Genomic DNA, 19,440 nt, shown 5'->3' with positions numbered 1-19,440 from the left:
AAAGTGTGTTGTTTCTACATCTTTCATGACTGTTATTTGACACAGGATCTTACAATCCTTCCGTGAATAAAGACACAGACTTGGACTTGGAGACCAGCAGCTTTACGTTTTGTCTTTTTAGTGAACGTCAGCCTTTAATGAAACCTGCTGTGTTTTGTTTTTGTTGTGTTTTTTTTTTTGTTTAGGGAGCTGATAGAGATGTTGGCTCTGTCTAGGAATCAGAAACTACCCCAGCCGGGAGAGGACACACAGGTAACAGAAATAAAATGTAGTGGAGACATCTCTAACAATGACGACTTAGACTGAGTGGGAGCAGATCTACAGTTTGTGTGTGTCGTGAGGAGTTTAGAATCTCTGAATGAGTCTGGGTTTGCACTTTGACTGATAATCACTGGAATATAAATAAACTTCTAAGTACATTAAATTTGATAGTGAAACATGATATGGCTTGTAGCTGCCAGTAGCAGTGCTATGTGTTCATTTTGTATTCTGTTTTCAGATCCTGGAGCTGCTGGTGCAGAGGGACCGGGAGTTTCAGGACCTGATGGAAGTGGCTCAGCAGCAGGGGAAGGTTCACCAGGAGATGCAGCTGCTGGAGAAGGAGGTGGAGAAGAGAGACAGCGACATCCAGCAGCTCCAAAAACAGCTGAAGGAGGCCGAACACATCCTGGTGGGCTGAAATGTATTTATTTTGTTCATCCAGGCAGATTTGTAAAACAGTGAACGAATAGTCGGCTATTTGGGTCCAGCCCTAGTTGGCAGTAATGTTTTTGACCAGAAATCAGCGAAAAAGGGCTGGACTGTGTTTCTAGAAATGATCAAAAGGACACAGAGCAACTAGAAAAATAACCACATGAAGATAAAGTGTCACAAAGAGACTCGACACAGCTGCAAGGAGCCCCGTTTTTCTTAAGGGGTTGCTATTTTCTTGTAAATTGCATCTGAAATGTCTCTTTCTTTGCGTTTTATCCAAATCATCCCTTTCCATCTTGGTTGAGTTGAACATTAAGATGCACTGTGGTTCAGTTTTGGTCTGACAGTGTGTTATTGACACATTTTTGTATTTCAGATGCCCTGCGTTAGGAATTGCTGGACAAACACTGAAACCTGAGTACGAAAGTTCTCTTCATTTAAACTTCTTTGTCTTTTTTCAAGGCCACTGCTGTTTATCAGGCAAAAGAGAAACTCAAATCCATTGACAAAGCCAGGAAAGGTGAGCAAACACACCTGTCCGACACTTTCTGACCTACGCCGAGGTTGTTGACTCTGGATTTGTCCGTAAAGCCGAGCTGTTGATTTATTCTTTGCAGGAAGCATCTCTTCAGAAGAAATCATCAAGTACGCTCACAGGATCAGTGCCAGCAACGCAGTGTGTGCTCCTCTCAACTGGGTGCCAGGTAAGAACCAGAGTGGCTGCAGCTGCCAGTAGAAACACTGTTGTGCTTCACCGACCGTTAACATAAACGCTGGTCTCAGGTGATCCTCGGAGGCCCTACCCGACTGACCTGGAGATGCGCAGCGGGATGCTCGGTCACATGGCCAACCTGCCGACCAATGGCGTGAACGGACATCTGCCAGGTGACGCTCTGGCTGCCGGACGGTTACCAGGTGAGTCCAATGGGAGGTTGATGAAGTGATAAAGGAAAACCCAAACGTTTTATTAAAGGGGTTTTACATACACTCAGAGGTCTAACACTGAGCTGTCATAAATAAATGTCGTAGAAGAGCAGGTAAAGACATGTCATTTTTTAAAATCGCCACCTTCTCTCTGGTCTCCTCAGACGTCCTGACGCCTCACTACCCCTGGCAGTCATCGGACGTCTCTGTGGGGATGCTGCCTCCTCACCACGGCAACGACTTCGGCCTGGAGCCGCCGGGTCACAACAAGGAGAACGAGGACGACGTGGAGGCCATGTCGACCGATTCCTCCAGCAGCAGCAGCGACTCCGACTGAAAGACTGACTGTGTGTGAGTGTGTTTGAGAGGTCACCGCTGAGCCACATCTTCCGAAAGTAGATATCAAGTAAATTTAAAAGCCCAGTCTGTTTCATGTTTGTGAATGTCGAAAGATAAAAGTACGTTCTTCTGTTGAAGGTCTTGAGTTAACTTGCAGAGATACTTTTCTGCCTGAGTGTGTTGAAGTGGACCAGATTATCCCAGTTTTGATCACTGGGACTATGAGGTTTACATTAACACAGAGGAACTTGGTTCTGCACATCCCTCGAAACATGATAAACACCAGTATTCCAGCTACTGACCACTGCATGCTGTTGTCAGTAGCTAAACCTAAATTTGACTTGTTTTGCTCTTTGGTGACCCTTATTTTAAACTGTACGTGTGACCTTATGTCTCATTTTTGTCCATCACAGATGAGATGTTTGTAGAGTTGTGTGAGTGGTTGTATAGCAATGTTGACAAATGCTGTGTAAATAAACTTGTAAATACTCAGCCTTGTAAATAAATACTTTTTGAATAGATTGTTTGCTTTTTGTCACCGGTTATTTGTCCTAGTGTCTTATCACAGAAAAAAAAAAACAGTGTGCCTATCAGCCTAAGTAGGACTGAATGTTTATGGTTACTCAGCAAATGTAAGAAGGCTATTTTGAGAAACTAAATTAGGTAAGAACGGTAAATATTAGACCTGCTAACATGAATGGCTCATAGTGGGAACAAAGCCAGAGGCCTGGAGAGCAGGACCCTGACCTTCACCTGCACAACGTCACTAGAAAGACATTTATCGACTACAAAGGGACACTCAATGACCCCGCAGAGATGCAAACAACTCCATGAAAAGAAAAAAACACATCACATGCACAAAGCAACTAAGAAATGCAGCAAAAACTTGCAACATAACTGGTCAGAGAAAGTAACACAGTCACTCAGGAGGTGCAAAATGAAACAGAAATTGGCAAAGCAACCAGACACACACACAATAACATGAAGAAGAGGCTTCAGACGGCCTTGAACGGCATCAAACATTTCATTCAAGGTTCAATGATAAATGCAGATACATTTGCAAATCATGACATCAAACATGAACCATCTGTTAGCCAAAGGTTCTCTGAATATGTTTGTTTTGATTTCCACTGGTGGTAGAAGTATTACAATCATTGAAGTACAAGTAGCACTACCACAGTCACACAATTACCATTTACAAGTAAAAGCGCATAATAATTAATGGTAGGATGTAGAGTATCATATCCATTATATTATTGTAATTCTTCACAGCTGTGTCTGAATGTAAGTAGCATTGTAAAGGTGGAGCGCATTTTATCTATTTTGCATGCTGGCAAATAGTTAAGTACGTATGATATCTTGTTCTGAGATGCTTCATGACTAAAATCTTAATTTGAAAACTGACATAAATCTAGTCGATTTTATTTTCCTCTGAATGTGAACACCCAAGTACAAGTATTGACCTTCATTACAGCCAATTATGTTAGCAGACAGATCTGCATTTTTGACTCACTGTCAATATATGTGGCTGTAAAAATGCAAAGCACTTTTTGTACGCAACTAATAATACATTTGGGAGTGCGTTGAGGCAGGATTCTTAAAACCCTCCCAACATCTATCAACAAGCTGCAACAGGTTCAGACATCTTGGCACATTTGTAGGGCCTGAAGTCACAAAGGCACTACAAGATGATAAAAAGTTCATAAACAGCCTTGTAGAAAAGGAACATCAAAATACAGTATTTTCCTTATTAATTTACGAGCATTTATACACAAAGAATTGCACTAATTTAGGCTAAAGGTCAGAAACAGGCTATATTTACACTGTGGAAAAGGGTGACAGTGCTGCCTTCACAAGCTGTTTGTAAAACAGCCCATTAATAAATTGGTAATGTCGTTTAAAAAACAAACAGCAAAGATACGGTTGTGGAACTTTGTGAGTTAACCATCTGTTAACACTCGAACACTGGAATTTCCTCCTCAAATTTTTGTAATCTGAACATTTCTCAGTCGTGTTCAGCTGGCCACTTCAGCTTTTCTTTGTTTAGTTTTACATTATTCTATAATTTCCGGTAGCACCTAAAGGCATCACTGGGGAAGCCGTCTTTGAGGCTCGCTACGCATGCGTGTTGCTTCATTCCTCCTCCGCGGTAGACATGGCGACGTCCCTGATCTGCGGCCGTTTGACGGCTAGCCTGAGAACTTCAGGGGCCAGAAACTCTCTCAGCTCCGCCACCAAGGTGAGTGTGTGTCCACATTGAAGCGAAGGTCCCTGGCTTTCGGAGCAGGTGTCAGTTACGGCGCCTTTCCTTTCCCATCTGCTACAGTTTCCCCCAAAGCTAACGGGGTCAAATTTGACATTAGCACAACCCCATTGAGTTTCCGTTGTTTTTGGCTAACATGCTAACTAGCGCAGGGCTGGCGTGGCCGGCTGTCACGGCTACAGCAACACCAGCGGACACACACAGGAGCGTCTCGGCCTGAGTTTATTCTGTCCTAGAGTGTTCTGTGTTGTCTGTGATGGCGGTTTTATCGCAGAAAAGGCGCAGTGAAGCGCGGTGACCTCCACCGGCAGCTGCAGCCTCTCAGCGGTTCAGCCCCGCCGCATCTGTCCCGCTGAGTGATCTCGGAAAGTTATCGGGATAAATCCGCTCAGTGAGCACAAACAACGGCTTTCACTGCGGAGACAGTCCGACAGCACGCAGCCAAAACAAGCACAGAGGAGATCCAGAACTGGGACACCAACAGGGAGAGGTGGGCACCTGCTCTGTGGGCCCCAAGACCCCCAGAGGCAGTGGCGGATCCAGATCGTTTTAATTGGGGTGGCCACACTGAGATCACTGGGGTGGCACAGTGTCTCCTCATGCCATCACTTTGGAAAAGATTTACAAACATTAAACTGTCACCGATCTAAACCAGAGTCATAACTGGCTTTAGTTAAAGTTAGATTAGTCTTGTCAACAGCTTTGCAAATGCTTTTGTTGTAGTGGAGGTGCATGGAGACAATGGGTGTCGGGCTGCAGGGGCTGAATTCATGCTACGGTGCCACGAATAGCAAAATGTCAGACTTGCACACTGAATCATATCTGTCATGTGGGATCCGTGTCGTTTTCAGACACTCCTGTGCAGCTGAATCTGCAAGATCAGTTTTTGTTTTTATTAAAAACCCTCCTACCCAACTACAAAATGCAAAGTCACCATTAGAGCAGGAACCGTGAGAACTCATACACAGCACAATAAGCTTTTCTCTGCAACACTCAGTTGATTGAAACCTTGAACTGGTACTTTAGTTATTATTTATGAATTTACTTGTAAATCTGGAGATGATTACTGTTGAGGTAACACAAGATAAGACACGTATGGCAAAAGTATTCTGCTCAGGACCTGGTTGAGAAATCAAACTGTGTCCATCCAGACTTTTGTTTCTGTCCTACTCTCTGCAGGTTATATGTATATATGAGTCAATATTCACTTCTCAACACAAAAATAAAGGGAGAAAAATGAGAAAAACTGAAATGCATAGCAAAAGATGCAACCTGTCCTGGTTTATTGTGGACATGATTTCAACACTGATGCAGAAACAAAACAACAACAACAACAAAAAACTGAGATTGGTGAGTCTCATTGTGTGCGTTCATTTTTATTGTCGCTCCCTCTGATATTAACCATCCTAGCCAGCTGTTTTGAAATATGATGATCAAATATTAGCTTTTGGAGGTTATTGATTTATTCATTGATTCATTTAGGAAATATGTTTGTTGTTTTCTTGCCAAGAACAAGATGTACAGATTGAGATCACTCCCATGTTTAGATGTTTGATATGTAATGCTTCAGCCAGCAGCTGGTTGACTTCTTTAGCATGTCAGTCATTTTTTCAAGCAGAAAATGCTTGTTTGTGTGCACAATCAGAAGATGCAGAATAATACTGCAACAGCCAGACGTGTCTGCTATGTGGATCCTCAAAGCTGCGCCCTGTCGCCTTCATTTTATCTCCTGCTTTAATTTGTAATCAGGTAAACAAAGACAGTAGCTACCACAAGCAGAGCTGAAACTGTGTCAGAGGTCCTGATAAAGAGAAGCAGCAGCAGCAGCAGAGAGAATAATGAGTTGTTTATTTCGTAATTATTTCATTTCCTCATTCGATTCATAGTCAAAATGAAAATATCCTTCATGCATCACAATGTCATGTCAAGATGTCTCATGATGAACAAACTGTTCAGTTAGTTTTTTGTCATTCAAACAAAGGAGAGAATGAACTTATTCCAAACATATTTGTATTAATTTTTTTTAGTTTGGCCTTTTTTGATATGGAGACACAATGATGTCAGACCTAACTTGAACAAACATGTATAGATTACAAATAGCATAAACTTGACATCCTGTTTACATTTAGTTTCCTTTAACAAAGCCTCAAAGGATATTAAATGTTAAAAATCTGTTGCTGTTTGTTGTTGACTGACTTTGTCTCAGTTATAATTGTCACTACGCCATTTTAATGGCCATTAATGTCCAGTCCAGCATCACCGTTGTCGAGTTCCCAGATTGTGATTTGTGCGTCTGTTGAGGAAATTGGTCAGTCTGGCATCCAGCTGACTCATTCTGAGCTGAAACGCTCGGTTTCACATCCTTTGTCAAATTCCCACTGTTGCTTGTGTTGCGCTGCTGACCACAAACACTGTTCTGTTGTAAAAAGTCACTCAGAATTAGTTTTTGTGGTGGATTAGGTTTTTTTTTTTTTTTTTAAACTGTCTGTGTCTACTTTCAGGAATCTCCACCTGTTGCTCTCAGGTCCTCAGCTGTTTCTGAACCCTTTGAACTCTAAAGCCCATCGTCTGGTTAAAAGACGTGTTATCTTGGAAAGAAATCTTCAAAATTTCACCATTTATCAGGCTTTAAACTATAAAAACAGAGATAATCACCTGATTTTCAGCTTTCAACGTGCTGGAACTTAACCCTTAGAATCGTGATATTTCATCAGAATCACTTTCTTCTATATGTCTTGTTGAAAACATTCACCAAAAACAAATTAATTGGACCAGATTCTGTAAAAACACATAAAATTCTGCGTTCCTCGGCACAACCAAGAAGCCGTTAGTGACGCACGTGACAAAAATCTGGTGTTGTTCTGCTGAACTGCAGGCCGAGACAAGTGTAGATTAAGTAGGAAAATAGTCGTAAATTATAAATGGTGCGTAGCGTCACCGCTCTTTTTTCCTGTATTGCCAACATGTGTTGATTCCAGGTTTTTAAAAAGTTTTGTGATGTTAAATAATTAAAGAAATGGCAATTATAACCTGCCATAAAGACACCTTTGAGTTCTCTCTACTTCTAATCATGATTGTGCTGGTTTTAATAGACGTGCAGGAAAAAATAATCTACGGTGAGCAAAAATGTGACAGAAGCTAAAATCACCCAGAAACTGTTGAGTTCAGAGGGTTGATGAGTGCGATGACGTCCTGGTTTGGTCATATTTGGGAAACAAAAATTTACACAGAACACAGAAAAATCCTTTTCTTTTGTGTATATATGTTTAACACAGGCAGGGATGTGTGTGTTATTGGTTAAAATAGGTGTTTGTTCTGGGAACAGACCGATTGTTGGCGTGGCCGGTATTTCTCGTTTTTATTAACTGATTATTGATCAATTCAATGAGCTTCTCCAGGTGCGATGCAGCCTCCTCTCTCTGTCTTTGGTCTCAGAAACACAAACCAGGAAATTAGCTCCTCTCATGGCTAATGCTACGCTAACGGCTAAGTTAGAAGGCAGACACAGATTAACCTGAAACAGAGGCTGGAAAGCAATAATTAATAATGAAAGATCTGGACCTTAGTGGGTAATAAAAGTGGCAGAACAGAGAAATATGAAGAATATAGAGAAGAACAGCAGGAGACAAACTGATCAGTCTCAGTCACATGAACACAGCAGAGCGTCCTGATTTGATCACTTCTCTTTCTATTTTAAATATTGACTTATATTTTCCCTTATTAATGAAGGAGCCTAGTTATTAATAACAGGTTCTCTGCTGTCACATGCTGTTAAAACTTTAGATCTAGCGGCCTCAAAGATCTGTTATCTTGTCTTTCTTGATTACCAATAATCGGCATCAGTATCGACCCCAAAACACAAAAACAAATCGGTCCATCCCCAGTTTGTTCATGATTTAAAGTTAAATGAAGATCCAACTATATTTTAAAATTTCGAAGGCTTCGCACCCTTTTGTCATCAGCTCAACCCCGGCAGGTGATTTACATGCTGGTCTGAAGTTCAAGCGCCTCCTCTGCTTGCTCCTCCTGTTCCTCCAGGTTCTCGGTGGTTCTTCTGGTCTGTTCGGAGGCCATGGGTCCCAGCAGCAGCCTCCCCACCTGCAGCAGCAGCAGAGGAACCTTTCCCTACACGAGTACATGAGCATCGGCCTGCTCAAGGAGGCCGGCATCTCCGTGCCGGCCGGCATGGTGGCCAGCTCCTCGGAGGAGGCCTACGCCGTGGCCAAGCAGATCGGTAAGCCCTGAAGAGCCAATAAGAAAGGTCAGGTTGAGTGTCACTGTCACATAGACGCAAGTCAGCAAACAGGACGGTGAAATGTTGACGTTGCAGTGTGAAAAACAAAATAGAAAAACAGGTTCAGGTGGTTGTTTTTCTGCTTGAAGAAAACCAGAAGAATGTAGTGCTGCAGATTACAAAGTGCTGCTTAAATTCATCAGTAAATTAGTTGCTCTTGAACTTTCAGGGGATCAACTAATTGATTTTTTTAAGCCTCAGACGGGACGCTACAAACATGCTGCAACCTGATATTCTTATTAGTACATGCTAGGTTGATTATATTAACAACAGAATTAATTACACCGTTCGTGAGGACAAAGTGTGCACTGATTTATTAAGGCAGGTTTAAGGGGTTTCCCTTCCGTGATTAGTTCTACTGGATGTGTCCTCGCGTGCTCATTAATTTGTAATCCTGACAGCGGAATGAGGAAGTGATTTTAACTGGAACTTTGACTCAAGGGAAAGTACAAGGCCACTGATTCATTTATCTTTTAATATTGTGTGATTAATCTGTGATAGTTTAATCTGGAGAGCAGTTTATCAGAACTCCTACGTTAAATCTGCAGTCTGTTTAGCTTCTCCAAGCATCAGAGGCACAAAAATAACACATTATTACGGGACAGCTCCTTTATTAAGCTGCAATTATTGACGAAATATTTCAACATTAGTCAAAATGTCTACTATTTGGATTTTTTTCTTGTTCTTTATATATTAAGTAAATGGAAAGTCACTGAAAATATTAGATTTATTCCAGAAAATGTTTCAAAACAAATGCAGCCATACAAAGTATTTTCCTCTATAGAAAAATGAAAGCTTTTATTTATATTAGTAAGTGTGTGATCAAAGAACAAGATGACGTTTGATTCCAACCTTTATTCTGGATTTTTTATTTTTTTAAATTTATTTTAAAGCTAACACAAAAAAAATCATTGTTTTTGCACAATTTGCTTCATGACTAAATCACTAAATCTGTTAAGCTGTTTCCTTGGAGACGTCCACACTAAATGAACAGAAAACACTCCAGTCCAGCAATAATGAAGCGAGAAACATCCCATAATGCAACACTCTGAGAGAGCCTGCTACTCTCTTCATTCAAAAACAACACCGACAGACTTTTCTTCCTCAACAACAAAACAAAACGCGGCTCGTTTGTTAATTTTCTTCACGAACGTTGCTTTTTATTCTTTAAGATGCTTTTATTTATTCAACAATTAGTGACGCCCTGCTGTTGCTGCTTTTTTGTTCTTGGTGCACAGCTGCTCCCTTTTGTCACCACGTTAACATGTAAAAGGATAAAGGCCTTGCTTGTGGTGCTTTGGTTTGTTTTGCACATACAGAAGCATAGATTTGTTAAAAAAAAGACAGTTTTGAAATGAAGTTTTGCCATAAAACTGCACTTTGTATGCACTACTTTACATTTTGTATACGCTCAGCAATGACAACTGATTTTATAGTTCTGACTACACCAGATAAGCTGTCTTTAACAGAATAAGCTGTTTCCATAGATCCACTTGTACATTTCATATTTCTAAATCTCCTACTGTACTTTTAGAAATGCTCTCTGTGCATTTTGTGAATGCACTGACAGGACTGTGGCTCAATTTAGTTGCAATGACAATAAAGGAATTCTTAGAGGGGACAAAATTGTGGAAATAGTCCATAATTCTTTTGACCACGTTGCTCTAAACTTGAAGACACTCCAGCAGATTTAACTGAACTGTTACACCCAGCGCTCGGCTGACTGTCCACATTTTCTGACATCCAGTGACCTTCTGTGTGTGTGTGACTCTAAACTTAGCCTCCTCCTGCTTCAGTGGTATCAGCTGACACTCAACTCGTAGGATTCCAGGATAGTAAGAAGTTGCAGCGACCGTTGAATGCAACACGCAACTCGTTTTATTCATTGATAATAAAAGCGCTGCAGTAAAGTTCAGGTGCTCCGATGAGTAAACGTGCAGAGAAACAGAGTGAAGAAGCGAATCCACAGAGCAACAGAAGTCATCTGTTTCCCTTTGATCAGTCACTGTCACACTCGATGTCCGTGTGTTTTATTGATGCGCTTGTGTGTGTGTGTGTGCAGGTTCAAAGGACCTGGTGGTGAAAGCTCAGGTGCTCGCCGGTGGCAGAGGAAAGGGGACGTTTGAGGGCGGACTGAAGGGCGGAGTGAGGATCGTCTACTCGTAAGTGACCCGGCCTCAATTAAATATCATTTATAATCTGCTGTAAAACACGGGATGTTCTGCAAAACCAGACTCACTTAATCAGATTTAATGTCTATATGATGAAGAAATTAAGGCGGTTGACCCGGAGACGCCTGCGGTTGCCATGGAGGCGGCAGGTGTGAATCAGTGCCATATAAAAACGGCGTCTAATATCCGAGCAGCTGTTTCAGGTGTTTACGGCTAAACAAACGTACGTCAGAAGTGATAAAAATGATCTGATTTCTTTCTGCATCTTGGCTGTGGAGTTGTAATAAAATTTATATATACATCTTGAATTATTACAAAAGAAAAAGTTTTAAAAACGTCCTCAGTTTTGCAGGAAAAAAAAAAGTTTTTAAGTGTTTTTGTTGAGCTTTTTTGAAAGATTTAAATCAATTTTTCCCTGAAATACTGAACATCTAACTCACGACTAATCAGCCGTTTCTTTTGTCGTCTTCATTTACTACATGAAACACGTTTAATACCAGATGACGTGATGAATAACGACAACTTTCCAGATTTGAAATATTTCCCAAAGTCTTCTCTGTTAGACAAAGTTTTGTTTGTTTTGTCTTCGTCGTCTGGGCTTTCTTATTTTTTTTAAAGCAATTTTCAAATTTCTACTCAGTTTATTACAGCCATGTGTAACACACAAGCTTAAATTGCATTTACTTATAAAATGTTTTCACCTGAAATTCGATTACCGTAAATTCTGGACTATTGAGCGCACCTGAGTATAGCAGTTATCAAATAAAAATCATTTTTTTATTCTTATATAAAGTTCTGACCTTTTCTTCTGACATGTGTTCAGTTCAAGTGGTTTATGTGAAGCAGCAGCAGGAAATGTTGTTTAACAGTGAGTTAATTCAGCTGTAGGAGAGTAAACAGACTCACAAACTCCAGTTCACATGCTGCGTTATTTATTGTCAAACCCATGTGCATCCAAAACTTTGGCTGCTCCCACGATCCTGCTTTTAAAAAGTCCTGCTTTTTTTTTTCTTCTAAAGAACTTTTCCCTTCTGACAGAAACTTTAAAATGTCTTAATATACCTTCTGCGGCAAGAAAACTGTTCGGTTTTGCATTATGTAACTGAGGTGCTGTGGGCATCGGTGCACTGTTTCATTAGTTTTAATTGGCACAGCGGACTGCCGGCTGCCTGAAGCCGTAAAATGTCACCTACTTGGCAAAATGTCACCAGAGTGGCAGGAGAGAGGCACTGAAAGGCTGCAAGAATATGGAGATGAACATTAACCTCAGGCTGCATGTGAGGAGCAAACATAAACTGGACTATCTATTCCTGCTTGTTTTAATTATTCCTCTTTAGGTTTTTGTGGTTTTGCTCATCAAATGTAACAGGAAAGCAGACCTTGAAAGGTATTAAACAGGTATTAAAAAGCCTTAAATACTTTACAGAGGTGCTAAATCACGTCTGCTGGCCGCTGTGGGCGGTAATATTCTGAAACGTCGCTGCAGGCTGTCGGGGAACATCAGCCATCATCAGCTCATAATGAGTGAATGAAGATTTAATCAGCTCAGATGAATTAATAATTTCCAGTCCATCTGTCAGGTTCCTGCTGCTTATTCAGGTGCAGGTCGTGCCAATTAATTATATCGTCCGGAATAACTGTCACAGACTGTTGGGGAGGATTTACATACTTTGGACTAATTTGAAACGTCATTATAACTTACTTTAAGTCCTTATATTGATCTTAAAATATTCTATTTTTTCCTGATGGATGCAGCCGTCTGCTCTCTGCTGCTTGATGATTAGAGAAGACATGTCATTCAAATGCAGATAAATTCATGCACTTGTAAATAATTGTAGGCTAAAGTGTCCCTTCTTGCTTTTATAGATGTTTCATATTTTAAGCCTGTGTGACATTGAAACAGTGTTCAGTTGCTAATTCCAAAAACCTTAACAAATATTTAAAAAAAGGATCTTAAAGAGCTTTTAAATTAAACTTTGTGAACCCTGTGGAGCTCCCATTTATTCAATTATTGTTGTAGACATTTTTTTAAAGTGAAAAAACACCAACAATGTGCCGGATTTGATGTTTTCTTTGTCGTACATGATAGAAAACTGAATTTCTTTGTGTTTTGCTGAACTAAATCAAGACATTTTAAGACGTCACCTTGAACACCGTGTATAAACGACATGAAGGAGGCAAGACTAGACACAAATCTGTCCAGTTTTTGTGTCACTGCTTGTCTCCTCTCTGCTTTGCGTGAACACAATCTGCAGTTCAACTTAAAAGTCTTTGAATTTTTACCGCCTTTGAAGCGTCAACAAGCACAGAATTCTTTTTGGTATTTTACAGAACCTCGTGCAAAATAGCTTGTTTTTGGTACATTTTCAAGTGAGACATGGGATTTTGACGAATAATCACAATTTTAGGCTTAGAGTTGGTCGATTTTTCTCAAGGAGATGCACACAACACATGATTAGGAACCATTGGAAAGTCAAAAATCCTACAATTTTTTGAGTTCTTACCATTTCTGACTCAGAAATCTAATAAATTTAGCTAATAAATGGTATAATTTGGCAGTTTTTTAAAAAAGATAACGTGTCTTTCATGTGTTTTGGGGTTCAGAGGGTTAAATTACGAATACTTTTGAACCACGGGTCAGACAAAACAGCATTTGCAGACTTGAGAAGTGTATTCTTGATTCACCACCAATCGATTTATTCGATGTCACTTCCTGATGTAAGCCATCTCAATACTGAAATTATAGAGAGAAACCCAACAAATCCAACAGTAAAGCAACTAGAAGGCCTGTTTTGTGGAATAATTATAAAAAAATATCCTCTGGAGCATTAAGTTTTAAAGAATCTTTCGTTTTAGTGCTGCACAAACTGAATTTTCCTCCCCGTCCCTTCATTTTCAGACCAGAGGAGGCCCGGGACATCTCATCCCAGATGATCGGCCGGAAGCTGTACACCAAGCAGACCGGGGAGGCGGGTCGCATCTGCAACCAGGTGTTCATCTGTGAGCGCAGGTATCCACGCAGAGAGTACTACTTCGCCATCACCATGGAGAGGTCCTATCAGGTGAGCAAAACGATGTGCTCAGGTTGAGGCGCGTTTGGGTGATTCCATCTGACGTCGTCATCAGGGGCCTTCTGCTCCACCGTCCCTGATTTGGTTGTAATTTTTATATCGTAAACTATTGATATTTAAGGTAATGTCCATCAAACATGTGATTTTGAGACTGTTTAAACGACAATATCTCGCATTATTTTTGTCTTTTAGGTATAATTCGTCATACCTGCTCTGTCAGTTATAAAACAAAAATAACTTTTAAATTATTGTGATCAAGTTTTTCATATTAAAAAGTATTCTGTAGGTTTTTGTTTTGCATTATTGTCTCATGCAGCTACATGTGGGTCAGAAAATATCACTAGTTGATTCCTGTATGATGTTAAGATGGGACTTTTCATGACGGTGTCAATTCTTCCTTCATATTTCTGAATCACCCGTACTCGGAGACCATTTGATCAACTTGTCCAATACTTCAGATTCTGAATAAATGACATAATGAGAAATAACAGTGACAATTTCAGGCTTTTATCTTTAATAGTTGCAGAGATGTTGCTGTCCAAACATAACCTCAAATGTAAATGTGTGAGGAAAAAAATGCCAAAAGTGGGTCAAAAAAATTAAGACGTTTTTGTTATATCAAGCTAGAATTTCACAGATATCTTTAGAAGTACCCATGTAAACATTTCAGGCAAGTCAGAGATTTGATGATTTAAGATGGAATAGCTGATTTGGATAATTTTAAATTACAAGACAGTCCCCACAGGAAAACGCTCTCTGAGGACAGGAAACACTTTGACACACACTGTTTGGGAAGCTTCCCAGAGAAATCCTTCATCCAAAGAGAAGAGAGTCCTCATCAGGGAAGCCTTGTGCTGTAGAAGTCAAACATGAAGTATGTCATTAAAGGCGCGTTAGTGTGTGCTGTTTGTTGATCAGACTCTTGACGTGATCACAGCCATTTTCTCACTTTAGTATTTTTATGTTTGTGCTCATCATCTGTGACAGAGTTCCTCGGGTTGGATAGATTTTCTCTTTGCTTCATTTCCAAAGCAAAAATAGGTTTTCGGTGGTCGAGGCGCGACATAGCAGCGGCTGAACAGTCACAGAAAGAGATGATTGGGATTTTTTTCAACGAGTTTTAAAGCACAAAACCGTAAACGACAACAACAACAACAACCTCTTTTGCAGCCATCAAACACTGCACTGAAATGTCAGTAATTTGTCCTGAAATATGAATAAATAAGAGTTGCAGATGAAGCAGTCTGCTTGCTTTCTGAGGATAAGCAAACAAATCAGGATCCCAGAAGAAAAGAGCTGAATGTGCAGCTCCCCTCAGCTTTACAGTGTGTTTCACTGAGTCACTCACTTGATGCGACTGTTGTGCTCGCAGCTTTTTTCTGTTGCCCTCAGATGCCCCAGGCTGTGAGGCTACAAACATCCCATAATCCCTGTGTTTTAATGGTGCTCTCTGCATTCAGAAACAATACGTGACATCAAATACATTCAAGTCAACGCGGTGATTAGGTTTGTTTGTCGCATGAATAAGTGTTAAAACAAATACTTAATTTCAAAGAGAATTATGAAAATTAAAGTCATTCTGGAGCTTGAAAGCTCAAATTGCTCCGTTAACTCTTTTCCTGCAGCGTCCTCTTGTTACTACATTTTGTTATATCTGTACCACGCAAACGCAGCTCCCAGAATCATCAGCAGCTTATGAGCTGCATGTATGTGGAGTTAGCAGTCTGTAAGTGTAGCTGCTGTTTTGCTGTTAAAATCCTTCTCTTTTTGTTTCCACCATGTGCATCATATGTACATTAAAGGCTGTTTAAAGGCGTTAAAAACATATAAAAATCACCAAACTTTTACTTTCACCGCCCCCCAAAAAATCGTCTGATATCATAGCGATGAGAAAAAAGTTTTTTAATCAAGCAGTTCATGCTTAAACACTTAACTTTAAAAGTGTCTTCTTCAATATAAAGCAATAACCGTGTTTACGTTACTAAAAGTAGAAGTTTGGGAAATCAGGCAGAAATATTGTAGCCGGTAAAAGATGTTTAATTAGCAATAAATGTCTGGAGAGTAAAATAAAAATGAAAAGTAAAACCTCTTAGTACTTGAATGCATCATAAGTGATGGAAAAAAATAACAGCCAACGCCTCCAGATGGCAGCACAGCATTAAAGGTAAAGACACTTGTTCCAGCATATTTTACAGTCTAGTCTGAAGTCAGTGTTTTATATTAGATTCTCTCAATATCCAGTCACTGAATCAGTTAAATACCAAATGTAAATAAAGCAGATATTAAATCTTTGTTTAGTCAGGTAGTCTGGTTGGGATCCAGAGACCAGAGACAGACAAACAAACCGCAAAAGCCAGAAACACAATGATCAAAAACAGAAGAAATTAAAAAAAAAAAAATGAAGCTTTGTTTGTTTTCAGTTTATTTAATTTGACCTCATAAGACCAGAGCTCTTGTTTGATATCTTTTTAAAAAAAAAATTCTCTTGATATTTGATCTGATCAAACAGCAAAGAGAATAAAAAATAAAAAAATGTAAAGAAAATAAAAAAAATCTGAAAAAGATATGTCAAAAATAGATTTTAAATAAAATAAAAATATAAAAATGAATAATGATAAAATAATAATAAAATAATAAAAATCAATATATATAAAAAATATATTTAAAAAATAAAAATATATACATATAAAAAAAATAAAAATAAACATAAAATCATATATAAAAAAAATCACTACTGTGGTAATTTAACCCAAAGTGCAATGTACACATATGTGGACGGCAGGTCTTAAAAGTTGTGTAATAACTTAAAACCAGTTCTGCTAAAAGTTTGTGCCGACATAAGAAACGCTTGATTTAAATGTTAAGAGATGCTGGGAAGGCTGGTAACTAAATTAAGAGGATAAAAACAAGGAGATCCACCCAAACTTATATGAAAGGAGACCCTTCTATCTCTGCTATTTCAACATTAAAACTTTCAAATAAGAAGCTGTGCAGCTATCAGCTTGTTTTTTGTTTCTATTATTATTTTGTTCTTTTTATTCCTTCGATCCACAGGATTTTTCTGCTGCATTATCAACAGTTCTTGTTCCAGAAATAAACATGAAATAAGACGTGTTGTTCTGCGGAAAGAGCAGAACCAATTTAGTTTCCCTGATAGCTTCGTTTTAGAGAAGTCGCCATGGAGATGCTGGGCGATCGTTTTAGGCACTATAAGTAAAGTGAGGAGAAATAAAGCCATTAGGAGTTCTTATTTACCAATTCGCTTCACATAAAGTGCAAAAAATTGGGGGGGAAAAGTACATGTGAAGTGTCTGTAGGGGTTCTGTACATGCTGCATAAGGAGACAATTATCATACATTATATATTAAATTACTATAAAGACAAAAGTCCTCACTGGAGCTCTGCCGTCTCAGCGTTAATCACGTCGCCTACAGCTGAGTAAAGACAAAAGAAACTCTTCTAAGGTGGGAGTCTTTGGAACAAAGATTCTCTGAAAAATCTCTGAAGAGTCACGATTCAAACGTAGCTGCCGCTTCACAATCAGCGCGATTCAGAAGGGATTAGTCTATTGTCAGGCGCTTGATTGTGAGCCGATCTGATGCTCGATTGATTAACGTTTTGTGTCGCTTTGCAAGAAAAAAGGAGAAATATTTGTTTTCTCCATCCTCTCCACTTTCTGGGTTTGTTTTTCTCCCATTTTTCCTCACTGTGGCTTCATTTTTCACTGCAATATAAAGTCCTGCACCTCTATGGAAGCAAAACAACCACGACTAGCAGCATCTTTCCCCCCCAGGTGTTACCAACACTGGGAAAAACAACCTCTACAAACATTTTTCATGCCACTGACTGCGTGTCGGCTCCAGATAGATGTTTCACCGTGTTGGATGTATCGTCCCACAACTTCCTGTTTTGCAAGTTGTTCTGCCTGACTGTTGGTCTCGGCTGAGTCAGTCGTGACCACAGATTTTTTTGTAGGTTTTTACCGAATCAAGTGAGACGTGTAGAATTAATTGAGTTTAATGAATTAGTTTTCCTAATAGAGCTGCATGGACACTCTAAGAACTACTGAAAAGTCTAAAATCTTTCTGTTTTAACAATGTTTAGCTCGGGCAAATGGTGTCATTTGATCAGTTTTTTAACATGTTTTGTTCTACTGTATGTGTTTTCGGCTTCAAAGGGTTAAATCACTCATGAATTTGAACCACTGGAAGGACAAAACACAACAATCGAAGACTCGAGGGGCATTCTTCACAGACGATGCCGCAAATCGATTTCTCTAAATAATCTGCAGAACAATGTGCTCTCCTCTCTGCTCTCTGTAAACGCTGCCTATTACAGCACGACTGTTGGTCTCAGCTGAGCCAGTCGGGGCTTTTTTGCTGCACCGGGAAGCACAGATTTGTTTGGTTTTTACAGAATCTAGTGCAAAATCGTTGGTTTTTTAAAACAGATTTTCATGTGAGACATGTAGAATTGAGTGATGAATGTTTTCTAATGGTTTTGGTTGTTAATAATAATAATAATAATGATAATAATAAACTTTATTTATATAGCACTTTTCAAAACAGGGTTACAAAGTGCTGTACAGATTCAAAGAGAAGTGGAAGAACAACATTAGACAACATTAAAAGAAGTAAAAGGCAAAAAATACATAAATAAATAAATAAAAAATGGTTTTGGTTAATGTTCCTGCTGGAGCAGCTCACCACATACGATAAAGAGCCACTGGAAAGTCAAAAATCCAACGATTCTTCCTGTTTTTACGGTTTCTGGCTCTTAATGGTGTAAGTTTGGTACTTTTTTTTGAACTTGTTTTATTTTATTTTTTTAAAGATAGCATGTCTTTTATGTCTTTTAGAGTTTAGAGGGATCATTCACTTCAAACTGAATAGTTTTGAAGTCAATAATTGGTCAGACAAAACAACATTTGAGGACTTGATGTGGGTATTCTTCTTTACAGACGAAACCACCGCAGATCAATGAGTGTAGCTGTGAAGCCTTCACTGTGCAGTTACGTAACTTTCTGCTGTTGTCAAACGTTGCTGATGAAACATTTTATGGCACTAAGTTTCTCCGGGGTGTTAAAATGCAGGAACGAAAGAAACTTCATTTTGGAATACGAGGCTGTGATGATTTAAATTGCAGGTTGAGCGTCCAGTTTGCCGACAAAACAGGAGGTGGTTTCATGAGCATGGTTCCGGAGCAGCCACGCTAGAATCACTCAGAGGAACAAATCCCGTCGAAGTGGGGCTCACAGATTGAGAAATTGAAACCAACTCTGAGTATTCAACTCCTGTTTGCTCCCCACTTGTGTCCCGCAGGGCCCGGTGCTGATTGGCAGCTCGCAGGGGGGCGTGAACATCGAAGATGTTGCGGCGGAAAACCCAGACGCCATTGTGAAGGAGCCCATCGACATTGTGGAGGGCATTAAGAAGGAGCAGGCTGTCAAGGTACGATCAATAGTAGATTTAACAAGTCACAAAACAGACTGGAGACGCTCCAACCGTGCGCTCTGGGCTGCAGCAGAAATCGAAGAGAAGGAGGAAGAGGCGATGGGGGGGCTGCGTTTGTTCCTGCTGCAGTGGGCGCTAGCAATCTTTAAATCCCACGGGGCTGCTTTTTATTTTAAGAAGGAAAACTATTTTCTACAGACGACACACGTCTTCTTTAAAAACTTTCTCCACT

The 19,440-nt window shown here is 39.7% G+C and overlaps 2 protein-coding genes across 2 annotated transcripts in view; both read left to right on the top strand.

The window, feature by feature from the left end:
* Positions 1–2,477, top strand: part of med4 (mediator complex subunit 4) — a 6,795-nt gene extending 4,318 nt beyond the window's left edge. Inside the window, exons 2-7 of the mRNA XM_008298165.1 lie at positions 186–252; positions 500–670; positions 1,156–1,213; positions 1,311–1,397; positions 1,477–1,608; positions 1,782–2,477. Coding sequence (XP_008296387.1) covers positions 186–252; positions 500–670; positions 1,156–1,213; positions 1,311–1,397; positions 1,477–1,608; positions 1,782–1,954 — 688 coding nt within the window. The 3' untranslated portion in view covers positions 1,955–2,477. The remainder of the gene's footprint in view (positions 1–185; positions 253–499; positions 671–1,155; positions 1,214–1,310; positions 1,398–1,476; positions 1,609–1,781) is intronic.
* A 1,619-nt stretch (positions 2,478–4,096) lies between these two features.
* sucla2 (succinate-CoA ligase ADP-forming subunit beta) overlaps positions 4,097–19,440 on the top strand; it is a 37,994-nt gene continuing 22,650 nt past the window's right edge. The window contains exons 1-5 of the mRNA XM_008298162.1: positions 4,097–4,195; positions 8,258–8,453; positions 10,576–10,675; positions 13,584–13,746; positions 19,077–19,205. Of these exons, the coding sequence (XP_008296384.1) occupies positions 4,112–4,195; positions 8,258–8,453; positions 10,576–10,675; positions 13,584–13,746; positions 19,077–19,205 (672 nt within the window). The 5' untranslated portion in view covers positions 4,097–4,111. The remainder of the gene's footprint in view (positions 4,196–8,257; positions 8,454–10,575; positions 10,676–13,583; positions 13,747–19,076; positions 19,206–19,440) is intronic.

This window comes from Stegastes partitus, unplaced genomic scaffold (assembly GCF_000690725.1).
Source record: "Stegastes partitus isolate 25-593 unplaced genomic scaffold, Stegastes_partitus-1.0.2 Scaffold1290, whole genome shotgun sequence".
In the NCBI taxonomy this organism is placed as follows: Eukaryota; Metazoa; Chordata; class Actinopteri; family Pomacentridae; genus Stegastes; species Stegastes partitus.
Note: the sequence above shows the minus strand (reverse complement) of the source record. Positions and strands in the feature narration are given on the sequence as shown.